The sequence below is a fragment of the Macrobrachium nipponense genome, chromosome 20 (genome assembly GCF_015104395.2).
Source record: "Macrobrachium nipponense isolate FS-2020 chromosome 20, ASM1510439v2, whole genome shotgun sequence".
In the NCBI taxonomy this organism is placed as follows: domain Eukaryota; kingdom Metazoa; phylum Arthropoda; class Malacostraca; order Decapoda; family Palaemonidae; genus Macrobrachium; species Macrobrachium nipponense.
Genome location: NC_061089.1, coordinates 69,276,884 through 69,296,883, shown reverse-complemented (window position 1 = coordinate 69,296,883; position 20,000 = coordinate 69,276,884). Strand labels below are relative to the sequence as shown.

Below are 20,000 nucleotides of genomic sequence, written 5' to 3'. Positions count from 1 at the left end.
GCAAGAGCTAAAAGATGACTCGTTTTGCATAATAATTCTTAATTTGACAAGATGCAATACAGGAGTTTTTCAAGTTACCTTCTCGTAAATCTGGAGGGAGAGAGACCATAGACACTTATTCGCAAGAGCACATAAAAGTATATAAAATAGTATATATATATTAATATATATATATAGAATATATATTATATACATAGAGATCTATATAAATATACATAATATCTATATATATATATATTTATTATTATATATATACATAGAGATATATATATAATATATATATATAAGTATTGTATAATACAGGGTGTCTATAAAGTCCCAGTACCATACAATAAATAAATACTTGTAATGGTACTGGAACTTTATGGACACCCTGTTTATATACGCAAAACATATATCGTATATGGTATATGATATAATGTAAATATTATTACATATTATTATGTAAGAAAATTAAATTAAACAAACATATACATAAATATAAAAATTACACAAATAATATATATATATATATATAATATATATATATATATATATATTCATAAAATCACGTTCACTATTTTATTATATAAGGTTTTTTTTAATTCTAAAAAAACGGGGTCTAGTCTTTTTCTTCAGAAACTTTTACATGACTCCACAAGGGAAAGAATATACCTCCAGGATATAACCTAAGGTAAAACTTGAACTGGTTAAAAAAAAAAATAATAATAAAAAAAAAAAAAAAACTCACCGTTACTCTGGACAAGATTAAATCTGAAAATTATATTCAAGTTTTTTTCTCATGGTTAAGAAAAATATTCTTGCCTGTGAGCATATTTTAATTCATAAATCTACATATAGTATATATATATATATATATATATTATATATATATATAATGATATAGATACATACACACACGCGCGTACACACGTACACATAAATATAGCTGTAACAAATTAGGTAAACCCCAAATCTTTCACACTATTTCGGACGAACACCAACTTAACACGATTTATCGGTATTTGAATCCTTTTCCCCCAAAGCTAAAACTTCTCTTTCATCAGTTACTTCATCTATAACTTTTTTTCATACCTTTATACTTGGCCTTCATCCAAAGTGGCACAAAATGCGCACGCATACACACACATACACACGCACAAACGCGGGGGCACTACATTAAAAGTTCCTATCAAAATCCTTCCGCTTACCTAGCTAAGCACATTGCCAAAAAAAATAATAATAATCATTAAATAAATAAATAAAATTTAAGTATATGCGTGGTTTCCAAAACTATGCCATCAAATCCTGGCAGAATCATTCGTAATCTTGAAAAAAATAACTCAATTGCAATGGTGTGCAAATTCTCAATAAATTCAAAAGGTCCCCCACTTGCAACAACACATGATTCCCTTTGCAATCTGCCATGTTTTGCTTTCAAAACTAACAATGGTGTGGCTGGAAAAGACTGAAAGCTAACGATTCCAGAACCTGTACTGTACTGGAGAATATCTCCAGAACCTGTACTGTATTGGAGAATATCTATAGAACCTGTACTGTACTGAAGAATATCTCCAGAACCTGTACTGTACTGGAAAATATCTCCAGAACCTGTACTGTACTGGAAAATATCTCCAGAACCTGTACTGTACTGGAGAATATCTTCAGAACCTGTACTGTACTGAAGAATATCTCCAGAACCTGTACTGTACTTAAGAATATCTCCAGAACCTGTGCTGTACTGGAGAATATCTCCATAACCTGTACTGTACAGAAGAATATCAAGTTCAAAAGTTCCAGCACTTGAGCACAGAAGTCTTCGAGTTCAGTGAGTCTATGGCATTTCTGAAGTCAATTTGATAATCTGTCAGAGTTGTCTCAGATGGAATTAGTAGTTCTATAGAATAAAAATAAATTAGATGTACAAAGTGAAAAAGATCATACACGAACTATTCCAGTGTCAATAGATACAGAATAAAAAAAATAAATCAAGACAATCTACATATACTAAAAAAAAAACTTTGTACAAATTAGTACCCATCAAATCAGTAACTATTACCACATAGAAAATCAACGATAAAAAAAATCTTTTAAAATACTTTTAATTAAATACCTTGACCTTGACTTCTGTAGACTTTAGCCTCTGAAGTAGATCTGTGGGCGAGTATTATCCATCGTGCTTCCAAAGACTGAGCCAGCACAAGGGGGCGTGGCTGGCTCTATATTAAAATTGGGCACTTCAAAACCCCCATTTAGAAAAAATTCAATTTCATCATAAGCAAAACCCAAGAAATATGTCTAATAATAATGATAATAATTATAATAATTTACAAATCAAAAAATGCAATAACAAAACACATCACACAAAAGCTAGAATTCTACACAACCATCTACAACATTCCCATGATTTGATCTACAGAACATCTTGCAATACAAAAAAAAAAAAATTGAAAACATAACTCTTTACCACGAATCAGTAAAATCACTAAGATCTATGAAATCATTTCCATACCTACAGTGCAATAATAATCACCACAAAACTGCATATAATTCATTGTTTATACGTGAGGAACACATTCTACAAGAGGCTACTGTGATGGTATTGAACACTCTGACATGTACATCTAAATACAAGGCACTGGGTCAGACAAATGAACCATTAAAAACACATATTTCAAAAGCCACCAACACGTAGAAGGATGGAACTATATATATATTTTGAAGATCAAATGCAGCGAGATCATGAGATAGAAGAATGGTGTATAAATATATATAATCATACCGCACGCATTATAAGCAGCCAACTAACCTGGTACACTGAATCGCTCCAGGAGGGCTCTCCAAGCAGCTACAGTTTCAGAGATGGAGAGAGAGAAAGAGAGAGAAAACGGCTTAGTTATTTCATCATCATCATAATCTATACTGTAATAGCTGCATCATCACCATCATTAGCAGTATTAATAATTGGATGTCAAGGTTTATATACACCATAATGAAGGGTAAGATGAAACTATGAGCAAAGATCTTTGAGGATGATAATGTCTAGTTATTTCAGGCAAGTTTTATCACCGATTTTGACCACTTTCAGGGTATACTGACATAGCTTACTACCATAACTACTGCTAATACAACTACTTCTTCTACTGCTACTACTACTACTACTACTACAGCTACTGCTACAGCTACAGAGTGCCTGTATCCAGGTACTCATCTGTCTCTACAACATCACTGAAAAAGGGTAAATAAAGGCATATATTCATTCCGTGGAAATTCTTCCGTTATTAACACCAATGGCCCCAGCAGATAGCATCCTTTTTTTCCAGCCACCTACAAACATGAAAGAGGGTTTACAGGGGGTTAAAACTATTACATGTACTACACCCCAGACCAGCAGTTTCACTACAGCCCAAGAACAGCAGTTTTACTACAGCCCCAGAGCAGCAGTTTCACTACAGCCCAAGAACAGCAGTTTCACTACAGCCCAAGAACAGCAGTTTCACTACAGCCCAAGAACAGCAGTTATACTACAGACCAGGACAGCAGTTTCACTACAGCCCAGGGCAGTAGTTTCACCATAGCCCAAGAACAGCAGTTTCACTACAGCCCAAGAACAGCAGTTTCGCTGCAGAGCAGCAGTTTCACTACAGACCAGAACAGCAGTTTCACTACAGGTCCAGAACAGCAGTTTCACTACAGGTCCTGAACAGCAGTTTCACTACAGCCCAGGGCAGTAGTTTCACCATAGCCCAGAGCAGCAGTTTCACTATAGCCCAGAGCAGCAGTTCAGCCCAAGAACAGCAGTTTCACTGCAGAGTAGCAGTATCACTACAGCCCAAGAACAGCAGTTTCACTACAGCCCAAGAACAGTAGTTTCACTGCAGAGTAGCAGTATCACTACAGCCCCAGAACAGCAGTTTCACCACAGTCCCAGACCAGCAGTTTCACTACAGCCCAGCAGAGGACTCATTCTATACAGAACTCACTGGAATGACACATATCCTGTAAGTAAGGAATTGAAAGAAATTGACATGAGGCCTTTGTTATTGACACCTGAAAGATACATTTCGAGATGAACTCTTGAGCTGAAGTCTTCGTAGAAATTGTGGAAAATCTAGCGTCTGAATGTCAGTACCTAGAATAATAGTCACTCAATTTGATTAAAATGTAATTTTTTTCCTCAAGAGTCTATAATAAAACACTTTCATCAGAATAAATATTTTAGTCACTCCCTCTAGAACGGATCTAGAAAGAAAACGGAAACCGAATTTCAAATTGCCTTGGCCCGAATGGGCTTCTGAATAACTATTTTAGAACTTTCTAAAGAAAGGAGAATTTTTGGGAGGGGATTTTGATACTTGCGAAAAAAAAAATAGAGGAGGAGGAGAGAGGTCAGAGACTGAGGATGGAGGAGGCGGAGGAGGAGGAGGAGGAGGAAGGAGGAAGAGGAAGAAGGAAGAGAAGAGGAAGAGGAAGAGAAGAGGAGAGGAGACTTTCTAAAGGAAGGGGAATACTTGGGGAATTTTGAAACTTGCGGAAAAAAATAGAGGAGAGGGTTAGAGAATGGGGGGGGAGGGGGAGGGGGAGGGGGAGGGGGAGGGAGAGGGGTAGTGGGAGAGGAAAGGGGGTTCGCGGAAGCTGTCTGCAATACGGCGATCAATGATGAATCAGCTTTCCACGGGAGGTGGACGGGAGGTGGACGGAGGGGGGGAAGGGGTATTTTACGGCAGGGGAGGTCATACACCTTTCACGCTATAAATAAATAAATAAATAATATATAAAATAACTAATTGCCACTATCGAATTCTCTGTGCCTTGGGAGGGAATATTCTTACATACCTAGAGGAAGGGGGAGAGGGGGGTGGGGTCAGATAAGGCAAGTGGAGAATTTGTTTGCCCCCCCCCCCCCCCCAAGGACTCGAACTATTGGGATTTGATAATAATGGGTCTTGACGTTTACAAGACTTGTTCAAACTCATATTAAGCAAACAGTCTCAAATGAAGCTTCTCTCTCTCTCTCTCTCTCTCTCTCATACACACAATATATATATAAATAAATATATATATATATATATATATATATATATATATATATATATATACATAAACAACACTCACACATCTTCACAATTCTTCTAATCAAAGTGACATACAACGAGAGAGAGAGAGAGAGAGAGAGAGAGAGAGAGAGAGAGAGAGAGAGAGAGAGAGATTGTTGCGCCAACTGAAACACCACAAGAAACTGACTCCTCCAGAGATCCTACCTCCACCGTCTCCTCCACCTCCTTCAACCACGCCCTTCGAACTCCTAATACACTAACACCTACACCTTCTGCCAACCCCACCACCACCGCCGCGCCACCTTCCGCAGCGAGAGACCTTCCAACCCTCAGAGAAACACGGTATACCTCTCTCTCTCTCTCTCTCTCTCTCTCTCTCTCTCTCTCTCTCTCTCTCTCGAACTTTGGAGGGGTAACTTGGCCATCTGCTATTCTCAGAACATAGGCCTACAGCACCCACAAAAGTGAGTTCAATTAATAAAATGTAAGCAAGCAATATTCGCTTGTTCATAGATGGTAAAATTATGGTACATTAACCAGGGATATTGTTTCTATAACGAAGGTATTTGTTCATATATCCTTTAAGAAAATCTGTGTAACATTACACTTGATTAGAATATTGAATATATTATATATATATATATATAGATATATATATATATATATATACACATATATATATACATACATATATATATATACATACATATATACGTAAATAGCCACATGAAAGGTGAAGAATCAAAGATCAGGTACCAAGCGCTTTCGTGTATTGCGTACACTTCTTCGGGGTACAAAGTAAAATAAATAAATAGAAACATAAACAAGAAAATTTCACAGAACAAAGATCAAAGCCATTAACAAGCAAAATTTCATTACAAATTGTCACTACCAAACAAGTAAGAATACTTTTTAAAAGTGCTTAAAGAACTGAAACTGCAGTTAGTATAACAGGCTGTTGCTAAAAGGTGACATTGTATTTCCCTACAATTTTATAAACAAGGTAACTATCTAATTTAAAAAGACCTGAACTCAGATTCATTAGTTGATCGTTAAAATGCTTAATAAATGCAGATTCAATTATGTTTCTTTTTACAATATGGTTACAAAAGATTACTTCAGATGCATTTTTCCAGTCTATACTATGGTTAAAATCATTCATGTGTACAAATAAAGCACTCGTCGATTGACCTGTTTTAACTGCGTAACGGTGTTGTTTTAGACGGTAATCTATAGTCGATTTTTTTAAACCTGGCAAACTTGCACTTAACTTGCACTTAGCTGCTTGTCACTGATTGGATGAACGTCGTGTTGTCCGAATCTCTCAGTTTTGTTTTCACACTGTTTCAGAATTGTGATTATACGGCCATAGATTGAGATGAGAGCCAAATTATGTAATGTTATGTAAATACCAGTTGTAATAAACTTAAGTATTAAGAAGTTACATCCCACCAAATTATTATATAATAGTTGACAGTTAATAAACAACACTCTCCGAGGCTGTAGACTTGAAATATGTTTCAAACGCATTAACTTTAATGTTTGAATTTCTAGCTAGATTTTTAGCGCAATCGTGCCATTGGTGGTTTGGAAAAAAGCAAAACTTATTTATTGTACATTGCTGAAGGTTGTATAACGCGTAAGAACAAAATACTAATCGTAGAAAAAATAAGCTTGCCGAAACATTTGGGGTGGAGGAGTTGAGAAAGAAACAGCCGGCGAGTTGTCGTCTGCACACAACGCCATCATCAATCAGCTTAGAATCGGCTATCGAGTAGTTGGCACACTGTCGTCGATTTCACCTATTTCAGCCATGGCCACAAAAGACGATATGAAACAAAGCAGAGATGAAGGCACTCAACCCCGGCATATACATGCTGATGGCAGTAGGCTTACCAGTCAGTGCCATAATAAAATAATGAATGTTTTTCAATATTCCACTTCACAGGGCCCTAGCAAGACAATGACGAACAGTCATTTTATGTAGAGGCAGGCACCGGCCAGGAAATGGTATGAATAAATTCATTGTATGTAATATTTGCCTTTATACATATCCTAAAATATTATATCATTCCTTGAGCAGTACTTTTGAAATGCAAAAAATGAACATTATGATATATAAACATCTTTATTATTTTAGGAAGACAAGAACACCACAACCCGCATTTGAACCTCCCGCTGACAGTACGTAAACTCTGTCAACCCCGAGGCTGTTCCTCCACAACTCCTCCACCCCAAATTTTCTGACAAGCTTACATTTCTACGATAGTCTTGTGTTCTTAGGCGTTACACAACCTTCAGCAATGTACAATAAATACGTTTTGCTTTTTCCAAACCACCAATGGCCCGATTGCGCTAAAAATCTAGCTAAAGATTTAATAATTAAATTTCATGTGTTTGAAACATATTTCAAGTCTACAGCTTCGGAGAGTGTTGTTTTTTAACTGTTAACTATTATATAATAATTTGGTATGTATCTTCTTAATACTTAGTTTATTACAACTGGTTTTTACATAACATTACATAATTTGGCTCCTATCAATCTATATGGTCGTATAATCACAATTTTGAAACAGTGTGAAAACAAAACTGAGAGATTCGGACAATACGACGTTCATCCAATCAGCGCAAGCAGCTAAGTTGCAAGTTAAGTGCAAGTTTGCCAGGTTTAAAAAAATCGACTATAGTTCTTTACAAGTTTGACCAAGGTAGTTGTAATTACAGCTAGCGCAATGAATCGTGTAAATGCAGCCACTAGTTTGTTTAGGGGAATTACGCACAATGATGTTTTGAAGTGTTCCTGAATTTTTATATACCACATTTATCTTGAAAGTTTCAGTAATTTCTGAATAAAAGAAAGATTGACATTATATGGCAGTGTTAAGATATTTTCTCTCACCAAGAGGCTCCCTATTGTTAGTGGAATAAAAAATATTTCTAGCTTTCTGCAAAGATTTGTCAATAAAAACTTTGGGTATTTTAACAACCTATTTCCTACGTCATAAATTTTACATTTCTCGGAGTCTAGGAATTCCGGACTGCATATCCGTAGTGCCCCTAAAAACATGCTACAAAATTGTAGGGAAATACAATGTCACGTTTTAGCAACAGCCTGTTATACTAACTGCAGTTTCAGTTCTTAAGCACTTTTAAAGTATTCTTACTTGTTTGGTAGTGACAATTTGTAATGATAATTTGCTTGTTAATGGCTTTGATCTTTGTTCTGTGAAATTTTCTTGTTTATGTTTCTATTTATTTATTTTACTTTGTACCCCGAAGAAGTGTACGCAATACACGAAAGCGCTTGGTACCTGGTCTTTGATTCTTCACCTTTCATGTGGCTATTTACGTACCTATTTGTCACGTGCTGTTTGGTGACTTATTGCTGACATACATACATACATACATACATACTACATACACAATACTTTTATATATATATATATATATATATATATATATATATATACTATATATATATATGATATATATATATATATGTATATATATATATCATTCAAAACAGTAACACATTTTTCAGATTCTAAAGCTGCCAAATTTTCTTCTAATAAATATTATATAAAAAAATCTTTGAAAAAATAATTGTAAGTCAATACAAGACTGAAAAGGAATCACTTTCGTTTTCTGTAAAGAGAAATAAATAATTTTTATCGCTAAATTCAACCACAATTTTGGAATCTGACTTGGCAATGGCAGAATGCAGATTTATTCATTTTTTAAAATTTATTTTTTAGATATATTCATTTTTCAACATTTATTTTTTAGATATGAGATGGCTGAAGATAGCCGATACACAGAATATTCCTTGTATGATAACGTTGTTACAAATGTTACGTAAAATGTATTCGCTAACATACTACATCGGACGCGGACTTTCACATTTTCTCAAACCAAGCTCGGCAAAAACCTGTTTTACAAATCCACATTACTGAGAGCCGGTGGGATGCGTATTATAAATCCATATTACTGAGAGCCGGTGGGATTCGGGCGCCATATTTGTGAATCTGACTTAAACAATATCGATTAGCCATTACCATTCTAGGGCCGCAACTCAAAATAATTCGTTAAAACCGGTTGTATTTCTAATTTTATACATATTCCTTGTTTGCAGTCCAGCCGGCAAGCTAGACACTTTAGTTTACGCTTATACCCATTTTCTATGTCAGCGAAAATATTACATCAGAGAAAACGATACAGACTCATGAGTATGGGGTACTATGCTTTTTCTACCTATACGCCATTCGCTCTTTAAAAGTTATTTCCATACACTACTAAAGATGAAATCATTCAATTTTCTCAGTTATAAGTCATTGGACAGTTAGATTTTTACTTACAATAAAACCATCGATAAATAATACTTAAAGCTAACGTATATAACTTAAAATACACAATACAATTAAAATATCTCACGAACACAGACACTGATCAAAACTTACAACAGTGGTAAGTTTAAACACTACTTTATTTAGACAGTTAATTAGGACTGATTAAATCTAGCCTAGTACATCTCCGATGTTTAGTCGAACGTTTTTCCAGTATCATCTGATGTACTTGAAGCAAAATCGAAGAGGTTTATCCTACATTCAATCTCCCACACGTGATTCATACATGAACACATGTCAAAATTCTATAGCCACGCAACCAAAATTCATGTAGGCCTAGGCCTATAATATAAACTACCCAGTAGCAGAGCAGTACAATCGCCAGATAACTTATCAAGAGTATTGTAGTGACGAATCGTGGGCGAAAATCTTATTAAGACCCTACAGCCATGAACTGGAAACCCACATAGGCCTACATCGAAACCTATCACCGGCTAGCAGTAGAGAAATTAAGCCTGAAGTGTAATAGTACAATCTACTAAGACATTGTCCAAACAACTCGACAATGAAGGGTATACGCAACTCCGCCGAGCTGTTGACATTTCCAAGAAATTAGAAAGTGATCCAGTCAGACACCAGCCGGTACTTGGCCATGCAGGGGGGTGGCGGGTAGAACGATGGAGTACCACAAGGTGGTACAAGGAACCCCTTCCCCAAATTCCCGGCTAATCTCGAGAAGTATCGCTTTAACAATGGAGTTTCTTGCTACTCGAGATGAGGAAACAATTTAGTTGAGAGTATGAGCTGAGAGAGAGAGAGAGAGAGAGAGAGAACAACCAGTAATTGCCAGTTTTAACCATTTTCTTCAGAGAGAGATTTCCAAACTGTCTTTCCTTGGAACCAGCGAACACTGAGCTATTCAACTGACTTCAAATGTCGAAATAAGACAGCAGATTTACCAGAGTTTACCATCATGCCAAAATACGAAATGATACTAATGTTCATTCATCTATCTATCACCATTTTATTCTGCCTTCCTTTCCAAGTGACATGACACAAACGTCTTTTCGAGAGTTAAATTCAAATGATATGAACTGCTATATATAATAATGCTATACTGCTAAAACTAACGTATCCTCTTAAATGATCACTTAACCTAAATTTTAAAAAAATTTAGGTCACGAATACACGAACGATGTATTAGGTCACGAATTTAGATTTTATCTCTCTCTCTCTCTCCAAAACACAAACACACACACACACATATATATATATATATATATATATATATATATATATAGAAAGAGAGAGAGAGAGAGAGAGAGAGAGAGAGAGAGAGAGAGAGAGAGAGAGAAGAGACCTTACAGACCTTACAGACCCTACATCTTGTTCGGGTTGCCCCAGGTCCCTCAGTGTGAGGCACCTCTAATGTCTACCAGAGAGTTGCTAGTACATCTTCCGGTATATTTTTCATCTTCCAATCTTGGATGGTCTGGGATGCAGTTTAGATATTTGTCGAGCTTATTCTTAAACACATCTACGCTCACTCCTGATATATTCCTCAGATGAGCTGGCAACGCATTGAATAGACGCTGCATTATCGATGCTGGTGCGTAGTGGATTAATGTCCTGTGTGCTTTCCTTATTTTTCCTGGTATAGTTTTGGGCACTATTAATCTACCTCTGCTTGCTCTTTCTGATATTTTTAGTTCCATGATATTTTCTGCTATTCCTTCTATCTGTTTCCATGCCTGAATTATCATGTAGCGTTCTCTTTCTCTTTCTAGACTATATAATTTTAAGAATTGTAGTCTTTCCCAGTAGTCTAGGTCCTTAACTTCTTCTATTCTAGCTGTAAAGGACCTTTGTACACTCTCTATTTGTGCAATATCCTTTTGATAGTGTGGGTACCATATCATATTGCAATATTCAAGTGGACTACGAACATATGTTTTATAAAGCATAATCATGTGTTCAGCTCCTTGTTTTGAAGTGCCGTAACAACATTCCCATTTTTGCTTTACATTTTGCCAACAGAGTTGCTATTTGATCATTGTTGCATAACATGTTCCTATTATCATCACACCAAGGTCTTTAACTGCTTCCTTATTTGTGATGGTCTCATTATTAGGTCCCTTATATGCATATAGCTTTCTTTCTCTGTCTCCATAATTTATTGATTCAAATTTATCAGAGTTAAATACCATCCTATTTACCTCTGCCCAATCATATACTTTGTTAAGGTCTCTTTGTAGAGCGTTCCTATCTTCATCACAAGTAATTTCTCTACTTATTCTTGTGTCATCTGCGAAACTACTCACTACCGAATCCTTAACATTATTGTCTATGTCTTCAATCATAATAACAAACAGTATTGCAGCTAACACCGTACCTTGCGGCACACCGGATATTACCTTGGCTTCATCCGATTTCTCGTCGTTTGCAATAACTATCTGTTTTCTGTTGTGTAAAAATTCTTTTAACCATCTTCCTACTTTATCCACGATATTGTGTTTTCTAATTTTCTTCGCTAATATATTATGGTCTACTTTATCAAAAGCTTTTGCAAAGTCTAAATAAACCACATCTGTTTCATTTCCGCTTTTCATATTTTTGAATATGTTCTCACGGTGGACTAACAGTTGGGTTTGTGTACTTTTTCCGGGTACGAAACCATGTTGTCCTTTATTAAACAAATTATTTTTTATTAAATGTTTCATAATATTTTTCTTCATTACCCTTTCATACACTTTCATAATATGTGATGTTAGACTACAGGCCTATAATTACTTGACCTCTAGTCTTGATCCACTTTTGAAAGTAGGGGTAATATATGCTAATTTGTGCTCATCATAAATCTTGCCTGTATCTACACTTTGTCTTAATAATATTGCAAGTGGCTTTGCGATAGAATGAACTACTTTCTTTAACAAAATAGCAGGAATTCCATCAGGCCCTGCAGCAGCTCCATTTTTAATTTCATTAATAGCCTGCACAATATCAGCTTCATTAATATCTATGTCAGCTAAATATTCACTATTTTCATCCCTTATTTCTATATCATTATCTTCATTATCTATTCTAGGGGTGAATTCTCTCTTATATCGTTCTGCTAGTATGTTGCAAATTTCCTTTTTTTCATTCGTTAATCTCCCTTCAATTCTCAGAGGGCCTATTTCTATTCTTCTTTTATTCATCTTCGCATATGAGTATAATAGTTTGGGGTTTTGCTTGATATTTAATAGGGTTTTTTCTTCCAAGTCCCGTTTTTCATTTTCTTTGATTGTATAATCTTTTGTTCTGCATTTTCTATCTTACTTTTTAGTTCTATAACTTTCCATGCATTTTTTTCTTTTGCAAGACCTTTTTTCCACTTTCTGATTTTCTGGAACAAGATCCTTCTGTCTCTTGGTATGCATGAATGATGTTTACTTTTCTTCTTCGGTATATATTTTTTCCACTATTTTCTCCAATATTTTATATAATATCTCCGTATTTACCCTTATGTCATCACTTACGAAAATGTTATCCCAATCTTTGTTTAATTCTTCATTAATTTCTGACCATTTTATATTTTTACTGTAGAAGTTGTATTTTCCATATCCTTCCCACTTTTTCATTTCTTGCTTATCTCTATTTTCACTTGCTTTGGAATGAACTGTTAATTCTATGACATTATGGTCTGAAATACTCGCATTATAAACTATTATTTCTTTAACATAATTCATCTCGTTCACAAATACTAGGTCTAAAGTATTTTCCTTTCTTGTTGGCAGGTGATTTATTTGTTGAATGTTGTATTCTAGTAGCATATCTAATAGCTTTTCAAATTGCCTCTTATCTTCTGCACTACTATTACTCTCTTTTTTATATGTATAAGTACAACCACAATCTCCTATTCGTTCTTTCCATTCTACGAAAGGAAAGTTGAAGTCACCAGATAGGAGAATAGTCCAGTCCTTGTGATTTCTACATATATCATCCAATTTTTCAATTATTAAGTCAAACTCTTTAGTATTAGGAGGTCTATATATTACTATGTTCATCAATTTTTCAGATTCAAATTCTACCGCTATTAGTTCACATTCTGAGTTACTATATTTCTCATATATTTTTCCTTGTTTTTTGTCTTTCCCATATATTGCGGTTCCCCCTTGATTCCTATTTTTTCTATCTGATCTATAAGTTTGGAACCCTTTTATTTGATCATCATTTCCCAGTCTCTTGGAATACCAGGTTTCACTTATATTCATTATATCTATTTTCTTTTCATTTTGGGTTAGTTCTTCTAAGTACTCTATTTTTCTTTTTGAGTTACTCGTAACTAAACCCTGCGCATTCATCACTATGATGGTTTGCGTGTTTTCTCCTTCATTTAATACTGGTAGTAATAAGGATTTTCCCATGTCTCTTTCCCTGTTCTGGTATGTTGTTCTTTTTTTCATTTCCAGAAATTCTGACATTAAAAAATCCAACTTTTCCATAATATTTGATCTTCCTTCATCATAATTATTCATTTTGTGTCTGAATCTGCAATTTTCTCCGTTTCTGCAATATCCTCTTGCATAATAAATACAGTTATTATCTCTTGAGTAGAATTTCGGAGCTGATGCTTTGAAATTTTTTGCTGACACCTCTGCATATCTCATTGGTGGTTTGCTTTTCTCTTTTACCTGATATTCTTGAGAGAGAGAGAGAGAGAGAGAGAGAGAGAGAGAGAATTCTACTCGAATATGACCAATTTTAACAGTCACATCTAGGATACAGTAACTGACATTTGAGAGAGAGAGAGAGAGAGAGAGAGAGAGAGAGAGAGAGAGAGAGAGAGAGAGAGAGAGACCTTGTGTGGATGTAATACACCGAATTAATTAGTAAATCAATTTTTTTAATTGAAAATAAATTAAAGGACAACAGAGCGAACTAATTTTTCATCAATATGAAATAATTTTTTTTATTATAAAAAGATTAAACTGCGAAAAACAAAAGCACCAGAAAAAGGTCACACCAGTCAAAGCCAAGACCTTGAATCCCAGTCTGAAATTCGCCCAAAAGGTCACCATCACCTACTGACTCCTTCCCAACGTAGGTCACTTTGGCATTTTGGTCAATACCCTTAATGCCAAGCTGTACTTTTGCTCCAGACGGGGAGTTGACCCAGTATAGTCTCTCAGTAGTTTCGTGTGTGTGTGTGTGTGTGTGTGTGTGTGTGTGTGTGTGTGTGTTGTGTGTGTGTGTGTGTAATTTCAGTTAATTTTATAGATTTTCTTGGAACACATTCAGGATCATGAGCTTAACACAGACATTTTCCCTTATACATGCAATCAAATGCTGTGAGGTCTATACACAATACTCTCTCTCTCTCTCTCTCTCTCTCTCTCTCTCTCTCTCTCCTCTCTCTCTCTCTCTCTCTCTCTCTCATCATATAAAAAATATAAAAAATATATAAAGAAAAGTTTGAAATTCAAAAAAAAAAAAATCCACTCGAATGATCTTCAGCAGAGGAACCAGCCGGTCCCTCCCCTCCCCCCTTTTCCCCCACCATCAAAATATGGAAAAAATTCATCGATGCATACCTTAGCGAATATCAAACACTCCAGGCGTGTTATTGGCTACCTGAGAGAGAGAGAGAGAGAGAGAGAGAGAGAGAGAGAGAGAGAGAGAGAGAGAGAGAGAGATCTATCCCCTCGCTCACACTGTGAAGAAACTCGCATAGTTTACTGACAGAGAGAGAAACAGAGAGAGAGAGAGAGAGAGAGAGATAGGTCACACTGTGAACAAAATCAAATAGTTTAACCTGGAACACGAAAAGATCGGAAGACGTGACTAAAGTGCGCGCAAGCGCGTCGGAAAATGCAGGAAGAGTGACTTGCTTTATATAACAAATAATAAAGATCAATTAATATTGCCTGACTTAGTAGAATTGATTATCTCAGGACCTTAAGAATTTAAAATATGATTGGAAGAAATTTAAAACAAAAATAAATGCCTATTATTTTACTGATCTAACTGTTTACGTGTATATATATCATCTATCATTAAGGAGGTAAATTCCATTAACAATTAGCTACTGGTACTCTTGAGGAGTCTTTCTGAATAAAGAGTATTTAAAATAATCATTAATCAAAATCACCCGTCAATCATCTTGTATTTAAAAAAAATTTATAGAGAGAACCTACTACCCAGTAGTAGGTTCATTTGATCTATACTTTATCTACGATTACGTAACAGGGTCCACCACGTGACCTTAATTATATAGGAAGGGTTCTTCTATATTCCCTCTTTAACCTGGGATAAAGGGTAGCTTATCACGGCTTTCTCGGCTTTCCCCCTCCCTAACCTTCAACAGGCTTCAAAGAGCTTCCTTTGAATTAAAGGCCTCGCCTACTTCATATCTAAAGGTTGGAGAAATAAATCATAATTAAAAGGCTTCACTTAAAACTTATATTTCATAAATCATATCCTACAACGTAAAAAACTAGAAGTCTTGAAGACTTTATTTAGTTAATCATTATCTTAGTTTCAGGGATAAATTTCATTCTCATACCTAATTTGGTGTGCAATGCCGTAACGCTTAGGTTCATCTAGCCAACTAGCTAGGAGAGTGCCATGTTATGCCTGACAACTCTTTGAGAGTGACTATGATATAGTCGTCTTTGAGAGAAAAGCTGAATTAAGCAAAAAATCTCATAACATGAAAGGAATATTTATGTTTGGCACCAAAATTTGGGTCACAGTGCTCTGTGACGCCAAGTTCGCCTAGCCTACTAGCTGGGTGTGTGTAAAGTTACGCATGAAAACTCTTGAGAGTAATAATATATATACTATGTATTTCTGCCTTTGAGAATTATGTTTGGCACCAAAATTTGGGTCACAGCGCTCTGTGACGCCATGTTCACCTAGCCAATAAGCTAGGAGTGTGTCAGGTTACGCACGAAAACTCTTGAGAGTAATAATGATATACTTTATATTTCTGCCTTTTGAGGAAAAAACGCTGAATCAGCAGCCACTCTGAAAAAGGAATTCTCATATCTGTCACCGAAGCTGTAACAATGCTCATTTCCCCAAGGACAACGCCTATTTCTAATCATGTATTGGAGGCTTTAAATTTCACGTTCTAAAGCTTTTCTCCCGTGAAAATAAGTGTACAGGTCTACGCGTTTAGCCTTGGTGGTACTTCCGTATCTGACGTACGAAGGTTTTTAGTTCACCATATTTACAAAATCCTACGTGCACTATATGCAATGCATGGCTGCATCTCGTTTATATTTTATACGAACGTGTTTTTATTTCACCTTTACTTAATCGGAACATTGTTTCATTTCCTATAAACTTCATACGAGCAAGGCTTCATCTCATCAATACTTCATACAAGCAAGGCTTCGTCTCATCTATAGTTAATAAGAACATGTCTTTATTTCACCTTTACTAAACGAAACAGTTTCATTTCATCTATACTTCATACAAGCAATGCTTTATCTCATCTATACACCATACGAGCAAGGCTTCGTTTCATCTATACTTTATCCGAACATGGCTTCATTTCATCTATACTTCATACGAGCAGCGCTTCATCTTATCTATACTTCATAGGAGCAAGGGTTCATCTCATCAATACTCCATACGAGCAAGGCTTCGTTTCATCTATACTTTATCCGAACATGACTTCATTTCATCTATACTTCATACGAGTAACGCTTCATCTTATCTATACTTCATAAGTGCAAGGGTTTATCTCATCTAAACACCATACGCGCAAGGCTTCGTTTCATCTATACATCATACGAGCAAGGCTTTGTTTTATCTATACTTCATACGAACACTTCTATACTTTATACGATCATGGCTTCAGTTCATCTATACTTCACGAGCATTGCTTCATTTCATCTATACTTCATACGAACACTTCTATACTTTATACGAGCATGGCTTCATTTCATCTATACTTTATGCTAATACTTCTATACTTTATACGAGCATGGCCTCATTTCATCTATACTTCATACGAACACCTCAATACATTATACGAGCACGGCTTTATTTCATCTATACTTTATCTACGATCACTTCTACGAATTACATGAGCACGCTTCATCTCATCTACACTTCATACGAGCGAGGCATCATTTCATCTATACTTTGCATCTGAACATGGCTGAATTCCATATATAAATTTATAAGCGAGACCAAATGGCGCCTTTCATCACCAGTCCCTGACTACAGCATTAAGGGCACCAGACTTCTATGAATTCGCACCCACCAATTAACTCTTTACTTCTTCAGAGTATTTGAGTCATGCCCCGAATTGCTTCCATTTATAGAGCCAAAGAAAAGTTTCATATGGAGCCTTCAACATCGACTTACGCATTCATTCTTTATAATTCTCTATTGAAGGGCTATAAAGTCACAAAAAATACCTCTGGACAACAAATCCTGAACAGCTATGACCACATACTGTTATATTTAAGCCCTTTTCGAACTGATACATGCATTTAAGCCCTTTTCGAACTGATACGTAACATATGTACCTACCTCAGTATAAAAGAAAAAAAATTTTTTTTTTGCAATAAACCAAATGTCATCTAAACTACAGACCTATACTTCTATACTTCTCTTACTGAAATGCCCTTATGCGATACAGGTCAGGAGAGAGAGAAGAGAGAGAGAGAGAGAGAGAGAGAGAGAGAAGAGAGAGAGAGATTTTTTTACTTGAAAAAAAATTGACAAATGGTCACATCTAGGACACAGTAACTGACGTTGCAGAGAGAGAGAGAGAGAGAGAGAGAGAGAGAGAGAGAGAGAGAGAGAGAGAGAGAGTATAAAATCACTTGATATAGGTCAAAGGCGTTGTGACCAGCGTTCTCTCTCTCTCTCTCTCTGCGGTTATCCAAGAGAGCAAAGAATGTTATCAAAGTACCCCTGATAATATTATCAGGCGTGAGAGGGCGGTATATGGGACAATGGAGAGAGAGAGAGAGAGAGAGAGAGATATTTTCACTCTTCTCCAAGAATCTTACGTTGATAAAGGTTAAAATTCAGCACTTTCGTAATATCTGCTCTGCAATTATACCTATTCAATTGCCTTCTATGACATTAACTACTTCATTTTCACTTTCATAAAAATAATATTTAACTGGATATAAAATTTAGGCAAAAGGCCAAGCGCTGGGGGGACCTAAGATGAGGTCATTCAGCGCTAGAAGGGACACAGAAAAGAAAGGTTTGAAATAAAGGTTTGAAAAGTGTAACAGGCGGTAAACCATTCCTGTGGTTGAACGATATGATAATGGTAACTTTCGATTTTTTTTTATAAATTTTTTTCTGGAAATTTAAAAGGCTAGTTTAAAGATTATTTTGTTCGGTCTATTTTATATATATATTATATATATAATAATATTATATATATAAAATTCTTCTCTTCTTCCCATTTTTATATGGGGTCGCCGTTTCGGATGAGCCGTTTCCATCTATTTCTATCTTGCGCTTCTGCCTCATCAATTCCCTTCTCATGTAAGTCTCCTCTCACACAGTCCTTCCATCTCTTTCTTGCTCTCCCTCTTTTTCTTCTTCCTTGCACTTCCACTCCCCCATAGTATGTCTCCCAGCGTGGTCCTCATCTCTCCTCAACAGGTGTCCATACCATCTCAGCCTCCCCTCCTGCACTTTCTTTGATACTTCCACCACCTTAGTTGACCCCCTTATGTAGTCATTTCTGATCCTATCCACTCTTGTTACCCCAGACATCCACCTAAGCATTCTCATTTCTGCCACATCCATCTTCTCTGCTCTGCTTTTCTCATGCTTGCTGTTTCCGTACCATACAAGCATTGCTGTTCTTACCACCGTCTTGTGAAATTTTCCTTTTAACCTAAGCGGCACTCTTTTGTCACAAAGAACTCGCCCCGAGGGCCGCTCTCCAGTTGTTCCAGCCTGCCTGTACCCGATGTTTTACTTCTTCTTCCATACTTCCTCCAGCGTTAACAAAAGATCCCAAATACTTAAACTTAAACTTATCAACTCTCCTTATTTGCTCTCCACCAAGCTGAATACTTTCTCTATCATCCCCCTCAGTGGTGGTACACATATATTCTGTCTTGGATCTACTTATTCCCATTCCTCTGTCCTCCAGTACTTGTCTCCATCTTTCCAATTTCACTTCCAGATCTTCCCTGACTCTCTGCACACAGAAACAATATCATATTGCATACAATATGTTCCATGGTAACTGTCTCCCTTACTTTCCTCTATTATAACATCCATCACTATGTTAAAGATAAATGGGCTCAGAGCCGACCCCTGGTGTAATCCTACTCTCACCTCAAAACCTTCTGTCTCCCCAACACTGCTCCTCACTCTGGTAAATACATTCCGGTACATCTCTTGTATCAATCGCACATACTTCTCTGGCACCATCTTCTCCCTCAGGCTCCTCCATACCTCTTGTCTCGGGACTCTGTCATAAGCCTTTTCAAGGTCAATGAATACCATATGTAGGTCCCTTTGTCTTTCCCCGAATTTCTCCATTATTTGCCTCAGACAAAATATACCATCTGTTGTTCCCCTTCCCTTCATAAATCCCATCTGCTCTTTACCTATTTGTACTTCTTCTCTCAGTCTAGCATCT

The 20,000-nt window shown here is 36.1% G+C and overlaps 1 protein-coding gene across 3 annotated transcripts in view; it reads right to left on the bottom strand.

Moving 5' to 3' along the window:
• The window catches only part of LOC135194854 (adenosylhomocysteinase-like 1), a 284,838-nt gene that overhangs the window by 204,851 nt on the left and 59,987 nt on the right, over positions 1-20,000 (bottom strand). The window contains exon 2 of one of the 3 annotated variants that reach the window (XM_064221084.1): positions 2,789-2,827. The exons of the other annotated variants lie outside the window; for them this stretch is intronic. Within the exon in view, the coding sequence (XP_064077154.1) occupies positions 2,789-2,827 (39 nt within the window). The remainder of the gene's footprint in view (positions 1-2,788; positions 2,828-20,000) is intronic. 3 annotated transcript variants of the gene reach the window in all.